Source organism: Tyto alba, unplaced genomic scaffold (genome assembly GCF_018691265.1).
Source record: "Tyto alba isolate M040663 unplaced genomic scaffold, T.alba_DEE_v4.0 Super-Scaffold_9, whole genome shotgun sequence".
Lineage (NCBI taxonomy): Eukaryota > Metazoa > Chordata > Aves > Strigiformes > Tytonidae > Tyto > Tyto alba.
In genome coordinates, this window is record NW_024881330.1 from 9170218 (window position 1) to 9190041 (window position 19824).

At 42.7% G+C, this 19824-nt stretch overlaps 1 protein-coding gene across 1 annotated transcript in view; it reads right to left on the reverse strand.

Annotated features, from left to right (window-relative positions):
• CCN4 (cellular communication network factor 4) overlaps positions 1–19500 on the reverse strand; it is a 34500-nt gene extending 15000 nt beyond the window's left edge. Inside the window, exon 1 of the mRNA XM_033011790.2 lies at positions 19244–19500. Coding sequence (XP_032867681.2) covers positions 19244–19291 — 48 coding nt within the window. The 5' untranslated portion in view covers positions 19292–19500. The remainder of the gene's footprint in view (positions 1–19243) is intronic.
• Positions 19501–19824: the final 324 nt, after the last annotated feature.

Below are 19824 nucleotides of genomic sequence, written 5' to 3' on the forward strand. Positions count from 1 at the left end.
ACCCCTTTTTTCTTTCTCCTGGACTGCAACGCTTATTCCTCTTCCCAGCCAAGTGCCAAAGCAGAGCTGCAGTTTATAGAGTTCATAGATTATGAGAAGGCATTAGAGGTGATATTTTGGTCCAAAAGAGGAGAAAGTATTACCGGGAAGGTGGGAAGAGGAAGAACCTGCAGGATTCACCACTGGATAAAATATGCCTTGACCAAGATCAAGTCCCAGTCAAACTAGAGAGCATGGGAACAGGACATTAAGTGAAAGATGAGAGATGCAGAACCTCCCTCACATTCTCCAGAAACTCCACTGACCCTTGTTCAACATGTGTAATAATACTGCTATGCTTGGAAGCCTTGTGATACTTTAGTATGTGTATTGTGAAAAATTCAGCTGATATCACCCTCCATGAGATCCCATGAGAATAAACAGATTCACTTCTAGAGATCATGGACCAATGATTATTGCACTGAACTTCCCATACCCAGAAACATCTGTGTAAGAGTCTACTAAACATAGATGCTCATTGCATGTAGGTAGGAAGGAGGACACAATGTACCAGATGGTGGAAAACAAATTCCTGTGACTGGTACAGAAGACATGGAGTTACTGATAGTTATGGCAAATACAGAGAGTTTAGTTTTATATTATAAGACTGCAGCAGTTTAAAGGAACCTTAACCTCTGTATATGAAAATCATACTGTTTTCTAAAAAATCTGGGGATTATTAGGTAAGTGGGTTTGATTACACTAATTTAGACAGATATAGGGAAGACTGAAGAGATGGCAAGAGCTGCACCCCTCCTCTTCAGTGACTGTGCACAGTGTGCAAAGTCTGGCAGGAAAAAACTCAAGGGTGTAAAGGAAGTATTTATGGTGTTAAAAACTTACTGAGTTAGGAACAGTAGTATTTAAATTAAGGAAGGAAAACAGGAGTTGAATACGATGGGATGCATCCAGACAGCAAGAAGTTCGACTGATGTTCTGAACAAGCGCCAGACATCTGGAAATCTCTTAAAATAGGACTGTGGGTGTGCTGACTTATATGGGAAACAAGTGAGTGTTGCTATCACACTGAGGGTGCAGAGGCAAAAGAGACTCACAGAGTCAGGAGACAAACCACAAAACCCCCCTGAAAGTTAAAGTCATATGAAATGTTTAAGACAGGGTGAAGGGTCAACCACAAACATGAAATAAACATAGTGCCCATGTTGTCACAAAGAGGAAAAGGGAACTGAACACCTACTACCTCCTCCCACATCAAGCTCTGTGGGCATCTCATCACATCAGCAGCGGGACAGAAACAGTGCCATGGCCTATGCTACTTTAAACAGTTAAGTTGTCTGTCTTCACTATTATATGTCTCTTCTGCCTCTTTCAAAATCATAGACAATATTCCCATTACATTTCTTGAGGTGCTGTAAACTGATTTACACAAATATACATGTATCCAAATAATATTCTTCAGGTTCAGTGATCTGAAGGAAAGTATAAAATGATACACAGCACAGAGCATATGTTGCTTTAAATCACCTCTTCAAGGAACTGAAGTATTGAATTCCCTGGGGACACATTCTGTTCCTAATCTGTTTTCTTCCTAAAGCTGATATCAAGCTTTTAACCATATCACAGGATACCAGTGTCAAACAATTGACTCCTAAAATCCTCCCCAACAAATTTAATTAGACATTTAGTCATTGTGTCTTAGATTGTGCTGAAAAGGATTTCAAAAAGGAAATCTGAAGTCCTTTTCAACAGTGATATCTGATATCTGAAAAGAGGAACAAGCAGTAGAATGCTAAGCACACCCTTCTGAACATTTTCTCCTCTGACTCAAAAAGCAAACATCCACCAAACAAGAACACACACACACAAAAATACAAAAGACTTTTAAATAAAACCAGTATATTCAATAGAAATGTAGCTGCAAGCTCTGGATGTGTTCATATGTACAGAGCATGGCTGGAGGGGAGTCTGCGCCCATGCACACCAGGTAGACAGGAAGCCAGAAACATGGTGACCCATGAACTAGACAAATGATGAATTGATGTAAGCTCATACTGGAAGTTAAAGTGAGATCAGCACAAACGATCTTGCCAAATTTATGGTGAGATCATTTAGCAGGAGTGTGGTGATTAGCTTGAGGCCTCCTTTTCCCAAGCTTTGCTGAGCTTATCTGCCCCAAATCCCTGGAAAAAACCCAGTCTAACTAAAGGAATTTACTAGATCAACATATTGATCAGAGACATTACTTGCCAAAACATGTATACAAAGACCCTTCACACAGATGATATTGGAGATCATGAGGGATAAAGCTATAAGGATGGAAGAAACAAGTAAAAAAATCTGGAACCTGTTAACTTTTCTAGATGATATTCAAGACCCTGAAGTAAATTGAAATATTGTTTTTGTAAGCAGAAAGGAGGAGACTGTAAATTGAGTACGCTAAATGTACTCATCATCGAATGTGCCAGATCCAGGACACTCTTGTGCTGAGTTTTTATGATCTGTTACAAGAGAGAAGCCTGGCCAAATAGTTTATAGTCTACCAAAAGGAGAAGGGTAGAATGAAGCATCTTCATTATCTGACATCTGGGAAACTGAGATCTAGTGATATTCCAGATGCTCAGCTAAGTCCCAGTGGTAGTCAGATGTACAATGCCATAATGTACCTGAGCCTAAGAGACATTCAAAAGGACATCAGAAGTCTACAAACTGGATGCCATCTATATGAAACTGATCCCTTAAAGCTGGCACCAACTTGACATAAGTGAGTTCTTCATAAGAGACTCTGACCTATCTGGGATCATGTTAGAAATCAATGTCATCACTGCTTTCAGTCAAATGAAAAAGCAACGAAGAAATTCCAAAGAGAACATCTGATAAGACAACAGGGAAAACCATGAGGTGTGTTTGTATTATTATTATTGATTTTTTGAATGCTGTCATTAAATTAACCTGAGCTACAGGCTCAACCAACAGACAAAGAAACCAAGCAACACATTATTCTTAAATAAAAAAACAAACAAACAAACAAACAAACAAACTGTTTTCAAGACAAGTACATCAGGAGGGCAATGTTTTGGATTACACAGCCATTTGAGGGAAAATTCATCCCATTAAAGGCAGAAAAATAATTTTTTTCTTCTTAGTGAATGTAGAAGCTACTCAGTTCTTACACAACAAAGAGAATATCTGGTCAGCTTCCCCTCAGAAAAGGCAAGAAAGGTAAAATTCCTCTCATAATATATATTCACTGTTGTTTATCTAGGGACATAGCTGGAAAGAGGAGGAGAGTGAGAGGAAATCAGTTTTGATTGGGACCTGGAGGTGAAAATGCAGTAAGACACAGTTGTAAATAAGACTACTAAAATAAGCAAATGTAAGCAGCTTGCTTTTAATAATAGTTGTTAAAGAAGTTTCTTTCTAATATAGACCACAGAGCTACATGGTTATTACACATGGATGCATCTTGTTTGCTTCTCATAGTCACTGCAAAGGATAAATGGCAGCCAGAACAGCGTGACTAAAATATAAATGCCTTAAAAGAATATTGATGCTAATGGAAGGCAGATGAATTGCACAGTCAAATTAATTTAGAGCTAGTCAACAAATAAAAACTACTGACAATCAAATGCATATGCACAATGGCTCCAAAAATGCCCCTGAGCAAATCACCACCTCACTGTCCAGTGTTGTAAAAGACTGAAGATTTGGTTATAAGCAGCTGCCACATTTGCAAGACACTCAGTACATCAGTGGGATGTTTTGCGCTGGTCAGATTATGTGTAAAGGGCTCCACCCTCCTCAGCTTCTCTGTGCTACTAGCTGTACTTGCAACTGCTGGATGCAAACCATGCACCCCTCTATGCAGAGGGGGAGATCATTGCACTGACTCTGCAAGACACTTGATAACTACTCTAGATAAAATGCCTAGCTTTAAGGCTACTAACGGTAGAGAAGGTAAACTCTAGATTGAAGGACCAGGGCACGACTTTACTACTTGAACCAAGCTTTTAGCCTCTCTGTGTCTGCAGAACAGGGGCGGTAATGCTTCTTTTGCTACAAGAAACAAGCTCTGAAAACTGTGAGCTGCCTGGACCATGGAGCAACATGAAGCTGCCATCAAGGGAGATGATAGCCAGAACATAAGGGCAAGGGAGATCCCAAGAGAGTTCCTCTATGATTATATCAGTATAGATAGGGAGAGGTAGGAAAGCCAGAGCTGCTAAAAGGGCTATAGGCCCATGACTAGGCTGGTGATGTGCCTGGGAAGGACAAATTTCTATCCACTCACCCATAGAAAAATTAGTATTCAGCTTGTAGCATTTGAATTTTACTGAATATGACTTTCAGAGCTGTCTGGAGGACTTCAAATGCAGGGGGACACCACAGTTGTACACCTTCAACCCATCTACTCTAGAAAAAAAGACAGGGTTTCTCCATTTTGTTCACATAAGAGGAATGATTATCTGACCGCCAGTTTATTCCTCAACCTGAATATACTTACAGCTCCACATCAGTAGCAGAGAGGTTTTATTCAGGATGCCAGAGCCAGATGCAGCTAGGTCCCCATCAATGGGTGTGATACCATCAATGCCATCAATTAAATAACCATACAACACCAGAATGAAAACAGATACAGATTCAGTGAAGATTTTGTTCTGGTATGAAGGACTGAAATACCCTTGTCATGTAACTTATCCCAAGCTGAAGTGCAGTAGACACATTCTTATCTCATGCAATAAAAATTCTTTTTACAGAATTTTGGTAAATCAGTCTTCTGCTGATTCCCTTGCCAGGAATTTTATTGATTGAATTTTAGTTATTGTGAATTAAACTTAGAAGGTATAATTACTTTTTCGTCCATGAACACCACACCAGAAAGGGGGGGTTGTGAAAGAGAGAAGTATTTTCATCAAAACCAAGAGGAAATCCTGTTCTTTTTGAATAAAGTGTTAAACCACAACAGGATGTGAAATGTGTGGGGATGTGAAAAAAAAAAAAAAAAAAAAAGAGGAAAAAATGGCCACTCTGGACAGAGACAAGAGGGGAAATTTGCTTTAAGGAGAGAAACCGGTGATGCTGAAGCAACACAACTGCAAGATTTGAACGGTTAAACAGTCTGTTTACTGAGCCAGCGAGTAGGAAGCACACAGCTGTATCAACAGGAAAGTGGGATCTGGAGTCAGAAGTGCATTTTTTAACTTGTTCTTTTCTTCCTCAAACCTAGCAAGGAGATTAACAGTTGAGATTTAATACAGAAAAGAAAGACCTCAACTGTGAGAGTTCTGCAGCAACAAAGTACAGAGAGAGGAGAGAGCAGGCTCCTGTGTGCTGACAGCTGGACGGCACTTTATCAGCAACGGCATCCACTTTCCAGGCCACCACGAAGAAATAAAGCCTATTCAAGAGTCAAGGAAGTCTCACACAATGGGAATTTACTAGCTTGAGGATGACTGCCAGGCCCTAAGGTTGAGCAGAGCCAGAAGCAGTCAAGGAACTGCGGACCAGACCTCCCATGACTTTCATCTCCCAGCATTCACCCCCACATTTTCCCTAGTCTCCAGGACACTTTTCTCCCCCCTCCTCTATTCTCCTAGGCTGAATAACCCTATGAAGTTATAATTATGATTTTCTATTTCTCCATTTTTTCACCCAGGTTCACAGAGACGGGAGTGTCCAAGTCTCATTGGTTTCAATTTGGATTCAGACATAAAGTGGAGAAAAATAAAAAGATATTAGAATGTTTGTGTGGATCTGGTCTCAGGTTCCTGACCCTGTATAGAGCTCCCATTAGCCTTCCAAGAAAACAGTTGAATTCAGCATTTTAATTGTAACACACAAAGGCTTTTCTTTCTTACCACCCTCCCAGTTTCTGTTACAGAAGCTGTCTGTTAACGTACTGTGTAAGCCTGGGACAATGTTCGTTGTCTGAAACCCCTCTAGCTCATCTGAACAATAGAAAAAGGCAGGGAATGCATTTGGTTTTATCACAAGGTGAGAAAAAAATGTGAGTTTTGTTACTCACATGGCTCTTGTGATAACAATCCTACGCAGCCTCTTTTATTGGGAAAAACAAACAAGCACACAAGCAAGCAAACCTTTTACAAAGAGACTGATGCCATATGAGAAAGAACAACATTTTTTTTCCAAATACATTCATTTTGTAAGCTAACAACTAATAATTTTAAGCCTGCTACAAACTACACTGTGGTTGAGTGGAGTTTAGGGCTGACCCTTAGGGACCAGGGTCTCACACCCCTTATTCACAGACCTCACAACCATTAACTCCCCAAACCAGAAGGGAACAGACACTGCCTGCTTTTTTAGTGCCTTTTCAGAAGAGGATGACGAGGTTTCTCATTCACTCTGCTATGTTTTCATCTTAATTTTCATCTTTAAGAGTGATTTAGATCCATATCTTGGGTTTTTTTCCAGGTGATTACTCAATTCAGGGTAAATGTTGATCTATAATTTCATGCAGTAGATCTTAACAGCATTAGATGATCCATGTAAGTAGTAGTTTGGCAAAAAATGAGTGAAAACTGTAGAGACTGCACATCTTTTGAGCTTTAATAACATTAAAAGGAAATAAGATGACCACAAAAAAATTATGAGATTAAAAGGTACAAAAAAGCACTGGGGCTTTCCACAGGCAGAGGCTAAAAAACAGGACAGCTCTTAAGAGGCAGCAAATACATTTGTAATATTAAGATAAATCAGAATTATTACTATTCAAATAGCTCATATATATTTATTTGACATTAATGAGAAGGGAATAAAATAATGTTTTTGTTCCAAAACAGTGTTTCTTCAGCACTGAACTGGGGTTCATGAGGAAGTTCCCATACATAGTTGCTCTGAGATCTTCTCTGCAGCTAGCTGCAAATTTAAGAGAAGTTTATTTTAAATAGTTTGACTACTTGATAGCATTCTTTAAAGAAAACCTTGGATTCAGATTCAAAATATTCACCTTGATGTTCTCTCACAGTCATCAAGTTTCCTTACTTTGTCATAGACAATTTCTCTACCTCTTGTCTAGGTTGGTCTGCATTTCCATGGAGAATCACATTTAAAATGCTACAGTCCTGGCATTGGAAGGATTCTTCTTTTGGCTGGTAGGTCATGGCTAAGAACATGATTCTTTCCCTTTCTGAAAATCAGCAGGGCTTGGTCCAGAATATTTGGCGTGCAAGACTTTGATAAGGTTGGTTAAGCCCTCATGTAAGTTCACACAGTCATTTTATTGCAACACACTTTTGCAGCAGGTATTTGTCCATCTCCTACTCTGGAGCCCCACATCAAGAGGAGGCCACCTGAGGCTGTGGGTGCACAGATGTCTAGGTAACCAGTGTAGGTTTAACTGCCTTGGCCAGCCCCACGCTGCAGCCCCAGGAAGCGGTGCATCCTTGATGCTGGCAGGATAACAATGTGGGATTCTCTCACCACATTTTGGTTGCACATAGCTGTAGCTGAGAAGAGCAGTAGGGATGAGGAGACAGCAGGATCACAGGGAGAGAGAGCCAGGGGGAGCTTGGAGGAAAGATCACCCATGTAAGTCTCCCATGTGAGGCTTGAGAGATCGGCTGATCCAAACCACTTTTCTAAGGGGCATTTGCTTATTTAGCAAAAACTACTACAGGGCAGCAGTCAGCAGAGTGATGGCTACAGACAGCATTTTGTCCTATGTGTTATGAAAAAGGAGGAGGGGGTGGTGATGAGTCCCTGAACAGGGGGAACAGATTGTTCCTGAAGAGCTGGCTCAGAAACCGCAAAAAGAGCAAACTCAGGCGATGGGAAGGAGGGGGCTCAGAGGAGGTCAGAGCCAGTTCTTAAGCCAGCCTGGTCTTTGCACTGCAAACATTATTCCAGACATGCTTGAAGCTCAGATCCTGTTTTAATACACAACAGAAAGACCCAAAAAGCATCTGTACCTTCCCTCCCACCCTCAACAAAAGCTGACGCATTGCAAATGGGGAAGGAAGAAAAAAGAGAGAGGCCGGTAAATTTGCCCTTGGCTTTTACAAGACTTTGGAGACAAAACCATTGCTTTCAAATTAAATACAGTGGAAACTACGAGCAAGGAAACAAGAACACTTCCTGGCATAAATTCATGAAGAAAAAAGAAAAGGAGTGAAGTTATTAGTGTAGGAAAATTACGTATTGTGCTGGAGAATTAATCCTCCTGGCCCTGAAGTCAGTGAAAACAGAACTGAAATTCAGGGCTTTGGTAAAAAGATGCCAGAGAAGGAACCTAAAATAACTGGTTCAAGCAGTAAATGTGAAGGCTGATACACTCAGAGGTATCAGCTCTCCGGATGGAAATGTACACATGGCACTTGCAGGAGCAAGCAAAGAATGTCACATTCTGCTTCTAGGGGGGATTGCTCATGGTGGAAAGCAACACCTTTCACAAGGGTGAAATTATTGAATAATCCTGTTTTAATCTGGGGCCCAAGAAATGAAGTGACTGTCCCAAAGTCAGACAGGATGTCTGTGGCAGAGCCAAAAATAGCAGTTAGATTTCTTGCTCCTACACTTTAACCATACCATGATCCCTCCTCCTACACACAGTTAATAAACTAAGTTGTTTAGTTCTTACTGGATGCAAAAAAAAGCAATCATTCCACTGATCCGACTCTCAGATGCCGTCAGCTCAGCAGTCTGTTGCTTAGTGTTTTAACTTTCAACCATCACACACACATGATGCCTGCAAAAGGGCAAGACTCTTTTACCTCTCCGACACTTTCAAAACCGACAAAACCGTGCTCATCAGAAGTTTATAACTTGATGCATCTGTGCACAGTGATGAAATGGGTCCTTAACACATGATTCACTCTGGCTTACATGTAGCTATAATACCTGCTGGGGCTCTGGTCTAAATCAACCAAGTGACAAAATTCCCATTTCTGATCCAGAGGCATGATGACATTAAAATAAAATAAAATAAATTAAATTAAAATAAAATAAAATAATAAAATTAAATTTTAAAACATACAAAATAACAAACGCCCTTGCTCAGGCCAGGGTATTGCTGCAGCTCCACCACAACCCACTGACCTAGGTAGTTCTGTGCCCTGGTACTGAAGCACTTTGGCAGGTCACAGGGAGAGAGTTGCTTAGACTTTATGTCCATCAGCACCCACATGCCTCCTAAAAAACACACCATACAAATATCACCACTTCCCCAAAACAACCCCAAACTGGAAAGTGGCAACATCTCAGGCCTTAAACAGTTAACGCTGCTGCTTTCATACATAGAGGAGGACACCAGCTATGTGTTTTGTCTTCAGGAGGGTAAAGATGAATTTCTACTTACATGGGTACTGACATTTCTGCTTGTCTGAATAACTGGTGTGGGCCCCCTGTAGCTCACAGCAAGCCTGGCAGGAGCGGGAGCTGTGTGCAGAGCCTACACGCAGGCTCAGGTTTGCTCTCCGAAATCCCTGACACGCGAGGGCAGTGTTGGTGCACAAATGACGAGGCTGTGGTGCTCCCCAGCAGCCCTGCACAGCACCCTGCCTCTTCCGAGCATCCTGCTGGGCCAAGGCTGGTCCACAGGCACGATTTGTGCCAGAAAAAACACATTTGGGAAGTTTATAGCAAGGGAGGTGTTAAGCCAAAATATTTTTATCTGCACAGCTTCAGCTGTAGAGGTAGTTTTTCTAAGAAAGCTTCCCGTGTGTTTTACAGGGTGAACAATAAAACCAGGATCAACACTTTTACAGTCATATAGTCACAAGGGAATAAGTCAAATGCAATTCTTTAATTATTCCTCTATAAAATGGTACAATCATCAGGGATGCAGAGGTTTTAAAGGGATCTCAACTATGCTGTTGTAACATCCATTTATTCCTCTAATTACATACTCTAGGCTCCCAGATGATACTCTGGAAAACATTTTAATATTGCGGGGGGGGTGGAAGGGAACAGTCAAAAATATGACAAAAACATCTCCTCAAGTGCAAGCAGATTGTCTACACGATACATATGGAATAACTGACACGAAGCATAAAAATAGAGGGAGGATGTGGATATATGCATACATGTATTACAAAATCATAGAATCATTGAATGCTTAGGGTTGGAAGGGACTTAAAGATCACCTAGTTCCAAACCCCCTGCTGTGGTCAGGGACACCTTCCACCAGACCAGGTTGGTCAAAGTCCCATCCAACCTGGCCTTGAACCCTTTCAGGGAGGGGGCAGCCACAGCTTCTCTGGGCACCCTGTGCCAGTGTCTCACCGCCCTCACAGGAAAGAATTTCTTCCTTGTAACGAATCTAAATCTACCCTCTTTCGGTATAAAACCATTACCCCTCACCCTGTCACTACACTCCCTGACAAACAGTTCCTCCCCATATTTACTGTGGCCCACGTTAAGTGCTGGAAAGCTGCTGGAAGGTCTCCCTGGAGTTTTCTCTTCTGTAGTCTGAACAACCCCAACTCTCAGCCTGTCATCATAAGGAAGATGTTCCAGCCCCTTGATCATCTTTGTGGCCTCCTCTGGACCCCATATTTTATATATATATGCATATGTAAATCACAGAGTTAAGAATATCGTCTAAAAGAAGCAGAAGCATCTTATCTGAGCCTGAAACCAGGCACATAATGCATCACTCTGCCACAAGCCCAGGAGCTCACCCACACCTGGGGAGCTTTGGCTGGTGAGGAATTCACCAGCCAGCATAAGCACAATCACACCACCTCTTTGGGGAACCCCAGTGCACTGAGGAAGTTTAGTACAGATTTTGATGTAATATATGGAAAAATAAGTCAAGTGACGCCCAGAAATTCACTGCCTCATAGACATCAGCTTGCAGCTTCTCTGACCCATATTTATTTTTTAAAAGTAATTTTAAAAATGTACACTTGGCACTCTAATAAAACAGTGAAAATGAATAGTGAAAAATCTCCATAAATGAACTGCAGTGTTGAATAGCAAGGATGTCATTATATATTTAACTACAATAATTGCAATACCTAAGGTCAAATGTGGAAGAAAAACTCCCAGAAAGAAGCCAACTAAATTTGCCCCCATTCTCTTGCATCAACGTATATCAGCCCACACACAGATGCTGTGGGTATGACCTAGTCCTCCAAAATCAAGACCCAGCTGTAAATACTGCCGACAGTGCTTATAAATAAATCACTTGCTGAATGGCCAAACTAGTTAATGGCACCTGGATATTTTCCTAATTAATTTTCCACCCTTTTTTCCTCATAAATATGTAACAAAAAAGTTTTATAGTATAATCCACTTGCAGATTCTCAGCACTGGCTGCAGTTTTTGTGGTTTCGTCCTTCCTTGCTAAACAGCTAAAATGACCCAGCTGTTACTCTAAACCCAGGGAATTAGTAGCCTGAGGGCAGCCAAGTACATATGCCAACCGTTCAGAGGAGCACTTAATTTCCCTCATATGGATTTCTATGTCTCTGTCTTCTTATCAGCCCAGATACAGAAAGTTCCCTTTGTCACAGCAGATATAAGCTGGTGAACATAAATGTGAGCTATAGCCTGCTTGGTCTTAATACGCATCCAGGAATATTTTGGTGGACTTTAAAACCCAGAAAGGAGGACCCACAATACCAGAAATAACAGATGCAGAGTAACCTCTTGCACCACCAATATGAGAATGTCAAGGACACCATTTATTAGTCATGGCAGTGACAATGACACAAGTGTTTAGAGCACAGTCAGGAGATGCTGTAAGGTAGTGATGGCACTTTTGTGGGAAGTTACCAGTCTCTCTGCAGATCCTTGGTTCATTAGTTGTCTGCCCACTCTGAGAAGACTGGCCCCTTCATGGAGTAAAACAAATTCACCATAGTCACTGCTTCAGGTGATTAGTGTTGTGCCCAAATTGCACCAAACTGAGATTCAGGGAAGCCATGCTCCCTTCCTTTCTGTATAATCATCCTGTTACAGGCCAGGCCAGGCATATGTATATAGAGATGAGGAAACTTCAGCAAGAGAAAGAAACAATCCCCCCACTCATTTTGCTGTCTCTCATTACTTTAAAATCTTCAGTCAGAAAACACTGAAAATTAAAGTAGGATGGTAGTCTGGAAAGCTGGTAGAGCATGTAAAGAAATTAAAACTTTTAAACCACTCAGAAATTAAAGTTTGACTTGCATTCATAAATTCTAGAAAGTCAAAAGTGATAGCATGCACATGGATCTAAAGAATTGCTCCTTTCTGAAAAAAAAAAAAAAAAAAAAAAAAAATCCCTGAGTCATCCAGAGCAGTTTTTGTCAAGTTGTTAAGTCTGTGAGCTACACAGTTCTTGGTGGCACACAGCAAGTTTTGTGTCAGGTATGGTACAGAATTACAAAGTTGCTTACTACTACTGACTTTACTGTGTTCTTTCCATTATATACAGATACTACATATATTAGTTCCATGTTTCTAAATCTAATGTAGCTACTAAGTCAGTCAAGCTAGACAGTTACATACTAGAGATGTAATAATAAAACCAATGCTTCATGTCCACCTGAAAGCCTTTCGCTGAAGATTATTTCAGTATGTTAGGAAGGAAAATGACAGGTGATGAGTAGAATGAGTTTGTTTCAACTCTAAGAAGAATTTATAAAAGCAGCCAAAGCATTACAGATATTGTGAATTCTGTTCATCCGAGTGTCAATGAAATGCTGGACCAAGTGACCTTGTTATGCTGCCCCATCACCAAGCACAAGGCTTTTTTTCTTATAACTCCATCTGAATCTGCACAGCAAGCTCTTAGGAGAAGGCCCTTTTTCAGGGCTGTAATTGCTCAATGGTAACAAAGACCTAACTGCACACGTCCAGCAACTTCAGGATACAGGTGACTCACAACCCTCCGCAGATGATGCATGAACCCACAATTATTTCTGCAAATACTTCTCAGGTTTCCCTTTGGGCTCATTGCATGCCATCCTGGAGTTCATGAAACTTGGACTCCCAACTTGCTCATCTCTCATTTGCTTTATAGGTTAAGTAGAATGACAGACCCAGACTAATAAAACATAAGAACAACGTGGGAGCTATTGAGAAAGAGAAGAGGAACACAGAGATGACCACACAGTCCTGGAATGCATTACCAACCCAAGTATTAGAAATTCATTATTCAAGTTGTGCTGCAAAGCTCAGCTTAAGTGTTATCTCCTTTCACAGCTGTTTCAGCCTAAAGGCTCTCCTTTCCTTCCTCATCCATGAGAAGAATTACTTGTAGAGTGGAGCCAGCTGTTGGCACCCAAAGAGGTGAAAATGCCTTTTCTCCCTTCTACTTTCCCACACCTAGCCCAAATGGAAACATTACAAATCAAAGCCCAGCAGCAGTCTGTGAGAAGGCACAAGGGCTTAACAAGACTCCAGAAGCTTTACCCAGGGTGAAGAACAAACAGTGGCCAAGAGGGAAACACATGAGGTATCAGTACGGATGCAGTAAATAACAGAGGCACCAGTGGAGGTACCTCTCAGAGCTAGGAGACCACCAGGGTGCAGGAGATCCAGTGATCCTTACGCACAGCTAGGAAACCCAGAGCAGCACTGGAGAACATCTGCACAGAGCTTCTAAAGCAGCAGAGTCAGAGTCCCTTGACCTAGGAACACATCTGCAAAAATAAAGCCCTGTGATCCCCCTTGGAAGAGGGAGTGATGGGGAAATTGGGTGCTGTAAGCCCAGTCCAAGAAACTGGGTCCGAATTCTTGGTGGACATCAGAACACAGGAAGAAAACAAATGGGTAGGCTTTGTTTGGGCCCATCACTGTCAAGCTAACAATGGTCAGTCAAAGTTTCTATTTAGCAGAAACAGTTGTCAAGCTGACAATGGCCAGTCAAAGTTTCTATTTAATAGAAACAGATAATTCTACTTTTAACATAAGTACCATAATAATGAGAATAGTTGAGCTGTATTATAAGAAAGCAAAGAGGGAATCAGGGTGAACATCTTAATCCAGGCTGCCTATACTGCATCTCCTGGTGCAACTCTGGGTGACAAATCTGAAAGAGTGAAGAAACCTTACCATGCTTTGTGGTCCACAATATGAGACACTGTCAGGCTTGATACTCAAATGTATCTTCAGCTGAAGCTGTGGGCGTTCAGCTTTTGCCAGGCCACAGCTGCCAATGTTCACATACATGATACTATTTCTTTTTTGTTTAAAACAGCTTCATTTCCACTTGTGCATGAGAGCCAGGGCTCTCCAGACAGGAATGCTCAAGACCCCGCTGGGACACTGAGGCCATCCAAAAAGAGCAGTTCTCAGTAAGCTGAGCACTGGCAAAACTCTAAAGCAACTCTTAACATCCTAATGTGGGAGCCTTGAGCTTCTGAAGAAAGAAGTCAAATGTCTCATGTGAATGTGGAGGACTTCTGAAAATTTTGACTGGTGCCTTTCCAATGCACCTGGAGAAGGCAGAAGAATCTAAACATGCATGAGACTTTCAAAGGACAAACAGCCAGCATCATCATGCAAATCTCATGCCTTTGCTAAAACCCACACCTATTATTTTTAACTAATGCCTTACCCTGGAGAAGTCCCACTAGCAAAGTACTCACACTGCATGCATGACTGCTGCAGTTCTGAAATGGGGAAAGGACCTGCCCAAGGAGACGCAAACAGGCAGTGGCACAACTGCAGTGGGGTGAGGAAGACAATTCCTGCCCCCAGATCTGTCTTGGTTAATGTTGACATACAGGCAACTCCACACTGATAGCTGGTGGCTATCAAAGCAAATTCAGAAATTATGAAGAAAATTCATAAAAACCTACTGCTCTCAGCAAAAACTCTGTGTGGGTGTGTTTGTGTATTTAGGAGGCATCTTCATCAAAAACAGACTTGGGTTTGGAGTCCTGATCCATGTGAAACACATTCAGTGCTACCTTCAGGATGTTGCCTTAGCAATGATTTCATTCTGCAGGTGAATCTGTGACAGGGGACTGCCAAATAAAAGATCTACTTTGGGAAATCCCCACATATTATATAGCTATACCCATGGGGATTATGTCTACCAGCATTGAACCACAAGATGCTCATTTGCATAGCTGAATCTTCAGTTGGTATAACCAGAGTAATTTTAATTAACACAATTTATGGAAGCATAGGATAGGAGCCCTTCTAAAGAGAAGTATATCGAGCTTGTCTCTGGTAACCAGAAACTGTCAAGCAACAGGGAATGGTGGGAATGTTATCGGGAAAAGACAAGACACATCAACTTTGAAACTATGCTGCCTAAAATTACCTACGCATCACTATCCATGTTGCAAGCCATATCCTTCTGTTAAGAAGCACTCAATAGATAAACCTCAGATCACCTCCCCTGAAGAGCCATGGGATTTTGCAAGAATAAAGGTGTCTGGAACCCTTAGTATTAGATTACATATGACTAATAAATCAATCTGTGACTTTTTTTTTTTTTTTTTTTTTTTTTTTTTTTGGTTCATGTTTGGTCAGAGTGTGGTTTTGCCTGGAAGAGCCTGAAGAAATGTAATAATTTTTTCCTGACACCAAATCCAAACATTTTACAAATTAAATCCTTGGCTTCACAACTGTGCCAATAAATCCTCTAGAAAAGAGAAGGAAAAACACATTATGGTTCTCAAACAGCTTTCCACACAGACTGAGGCAGCCCTGAACTTGGGTCATTATCAGTGACTAACTCATGAAATCAATGCTTACAAAGGTCGTGTTGCCTATATAAATCCATTTTTGAACATCTCTCTACTCCTGCCCACCCACTAAAGCCAAAAAACTGACATTTGTGTGCCGTGACTGCCATGACATCAAATAAAAGTGTCAATATCTGTCTACCAGTTGATGTGATGAAGAACAATATCATTCTTGTTATTTGACCTGCTGCTTACCCTCACCATTAAAGGAAAAGTCTGCAGGTTTCCATTCGCCCCTTTCTTTAATTATTATTTTAGATATTTAGATCCATTCCTCCACTTCAAAAGTTTTAGTAAACCTCCAATACTGTTCTTCTTATGTAATCTCCTTTACTAATTTTCTACAAAGTGCAGAATTGTTTTTCTAATCATCAACCTGGTTTGGAACATTTTGTCCCATCTGAACAAGGGGTCTCATATCTGCTGAGTCATCAGGACTGGAGGCTGAAGATCCTGGGTCTGATTACTCAATTTGTAACACTGAAGGAGTACAACACATCTAGCCTAAAACTCCTTGCTGCAGAAATGACTCAGGCACCGAGGAATCTCAGCCTAGTTGACAGGATTTAGGCTCCCATGGTCTTTGCCCTTATATCTATGAAAAAAATATTTTAAGAAATGTTTGAAAACTTATGCCTGAAATTCCAGCTATGCTTAGCTGTTTTTCTCTTCCCAAGCCCATCGCCTGTGCAGTTATGCACTATTAAAAAACCTTGTTGATAAAACTGTTGAAGAACTCAGTAACTGCCTGTAGCTTAATACAGTAGTGGGGGGACAGGGGACACTCGCGCAGAACCTGACAGCTGCCTTCTGACATGCCCTTGGAGACCTGCCTGACCTTCCCACATTAACTCCTCTGCCATTCTCCCTGAAATAAGCATATATATTCCATTATATTCCAGATAGTTAACCCTTCTCTTTCTTAGTGGAACATCTTCTTCTGTCCATATTTTTTCATATATGTGAAGAGTGACAAGTCCCCAGGGAGACCACAGGGATTTGCCTGTGCACAGTGACTTGTTTGATGCTACCACTCCATGGATGCCTCTGCAGTGTTGGAAAGATCTTTATTACTGTTGTGATGATGCCATCAAAGATGCAACACAATAGACAATGAGGCGGGGTGGTGTCAGAGCTTTATGAGCACTCATCTATTATGACCCCTGTGATTTTACTGAGATATCCCTCATGAGAAGAGTGACCATGCCAGCTAAATAGCCACAATATCCCACATCAATTCTAATTTTCCTTGCTCTTTCAGACATCTTCCCCTTAAGCAGACCAAACTCATCTTGCTCTTCTCCTAAAAGTCCTTTAAGTATTACATAGGCTAATGCTGCCTCACAGTTCTCACCAGCCCCTCTCATCCCTCCATGCTATAGATTCTTTTCATCCCCCTTTCCCTCACTCTCTTATGTACACCAGACAGAAATCTGCCCTTCATCAGCCTACCAACCCCCTGTCCCACCCTAGTTCAGGTGTGGAGAAGACACACAGAAAGCCAGTTCGTTACTGGAGAGAAATCATCCCTACTCAATGGTTTCTAAGCAAAACCTTCTCAGGTCCAACTCTGCAGGTGTGCTCAGGAGGTAGCAGTGTCCCTGGAATGCTCCAGTGTGACACAGCTTCACCTGCTCCATTCAGTGGAGAGCTTGAACTGAAACAGTCAAGACACAAGACTCTTTTTATGCTATTTTTGATTCTCTTTTGAACACTTTTTATATACTCCTTAGACCAGACATGCTGCCAGCAATATTTGGATTGCACTCACTTACTCACCCCTACAGCAGGCACATGTGTCTGCATGCACTCACACATACTTTCATGCTACAGAAGCTTTTTTTTACAACTTTGATATCAAGGGAACGCAGGACAACCACTGTAAAATTTACAAGGCTCACACAGATCTCCTGTAGTAACACTCTTTGGGGGGGGGGGGGGGATGTTGGGGTGGGACCTTCCTTCTTTGTGACTTTTTACTTGCTCGACAAAAATCAACTGAGGTAAAACTCAACTGACCTCAGAGAGCTCGAGGGGGTGCATTTCGTTTGTTTGTTGTTAGTTTTGTGTTTTGTTTTGTGTTGCCTTTTTTTTTTTTTTTTTTTTTTCTAGAAGAGGCACCGTTATCAGCCCATCTCCACGTTCACGCAGGACTTATCGCTTCGCCATCTGCTTTCACACAGGTGCGCCTGGTGTACCACACCACGCGTGCTACTTTCTCGCTTGAAAGCTCCGCTTTATCTCGCAACACAGGAGCCAACCCCCGATGCCAGCAGCCCTACAAAGCAAAATCCCCCCTGTGCAAAGCAGCTGATGTTACCCCCCCCCCCCCCCCCCCCCTCTTTCGATCAGTAGCGACGCTCAGACACAGCTTCACGTGTCCAGTTCGGGGAGTGCCCCGGCCTCAAGACGAGTAACCCAGGAGGGTCCCTAGGATCCACCTCTCTTTCGGGGTGCCCAGGGCTCCCCAAGCCCTGGGTCTGGCGTTGCCCCCGGGGATGGGGATGAGGGCGAGGGACACCGCCGCTCCCCGCACCCGCCGCCTCCCTGCCGCGACCGGCACCCTCCTAAACACAACAGCCCCCCCCCCCCCGGGCAGCCCTCTCCCCCCCGGGGACTCTACACAAGCCGCAAGCACGCACCGGGAAAAGCAAAGCAAAACGCAAACAACCTTCTGAAATGAGGGGCTTTCCCATACAGGTTATTCCAAAGAGGAGGGGAAGGACGGCAGCTACTGCCGGCGTGGATCGGGCAGCGACAGAGATCGGGCAGGGGGACACCAAACCCTCCTCCTCTGCGGCCCTGAGGCAGCGGCACACCTGCGGGCAGCGCTCGGCTCCCCCCCCGGCCCCGGCCCCGGCTCCCCCCCCGGCCCCGGCTCCCCCCCCGGCTCCCCCCCCGGCTCCCCCCCCGCTCCCAGCACCGGGACGGCTTCGGTCCCGGCCCCCTTTGGGCACCGCCGCCCGTCGGGAACCTGCTCCCCTCCAACCCGCTCCCCTAACAGCTTCACCTTGGCTGCTTCGGGCAGGAGCGGGTGATCTTACCCTCCTTCTTTTGCTTCACAATACAAATAGTAGCAATAAAAGGAAAAGGGGAGGAAAGGGGAAAAAAAAAAAAAAAAAAAAAAAAAAAAAAAAAAAAAAAAAGGAAAAGACCTAAACCCCACACTACAGTTTCTGTTCAGATACACCTGGATGCTGAGCAGAGATTGACTCAACTCAGAGACATTTCTGCACTTTTTCCTTTCCCCTTTTTCCCCCTCTTTTTCTCCTTTCCTTTCCCTTTCCTTTCCCTTTCCTTTCCTTTCCTTTCCTTTCCTTTCCTTTCCTTTCCTTTCCTTTCCTTTCCTTTCCTTTCCTTTCCTTTCCTTTCCTTTCCTTTCCTTTCCTTTCCTTTCCTTTCCTTTCCTTTCCCTTTCCCTTTCCCTTTCCCTTCACAGCTCACCTTCCTTTCTCACTCCCACATCTCCCCCCTCCCCGGAGCTCACCAGTGCCCACCTTCTCCCACGCACCGCACTCGGATCTCCCAGCCCACTCACCGTTCATTAAACCCAAGTGTGTTTGCAGAAGATGAGTTTCTCCTGCAGTTTCCAAACTCACCTGCAAAATGCTGCTTGTTGCTAGAATCCAGGGCAAAAGCCACCTCATCCCTGGAAACCGGGATTAAATACATTGATTGAACACAGATTTAAAGCCGTTTTGAACAAAAACACCACTTTGGGGAATGCAGAGCAATCCCGAACTGGCAACTTAGCTTAGGCACTCTGCCTTTTTCTCTTGGCTCTTTGGGGATTTTATTAAAGACAGATCTGACGTCAGGGTGAAGGACAAGCCCTGCATTTTTCCTCTGGAGAAACTTTTCCTGCCTTCACTTCTTCATTTTTGTGTGTGGTGTTGTCCCACCTCCTGCATTTCAGTGTATTGCCGTTAGCCAAAGGGCTCTTAAAGGGAAAGCAGCAGCGCCGTGGTCCATCGTGCTCGGATTTTAGCACAGCGCCGAGACGCTCAGAGCTCACCCTTCATGTTGCTCATGGCACTGAGACTCTTCCAACTTAGCTAGTACGGCATGAAACATTTCATCTGGCTTTTCTGATTATGATTAATGACCTGACATGTATACAAATATGCACAGATGTTTGATTTATTTAATCTTGAAAAAAAAGAGTGGCTTCATTTGAAGT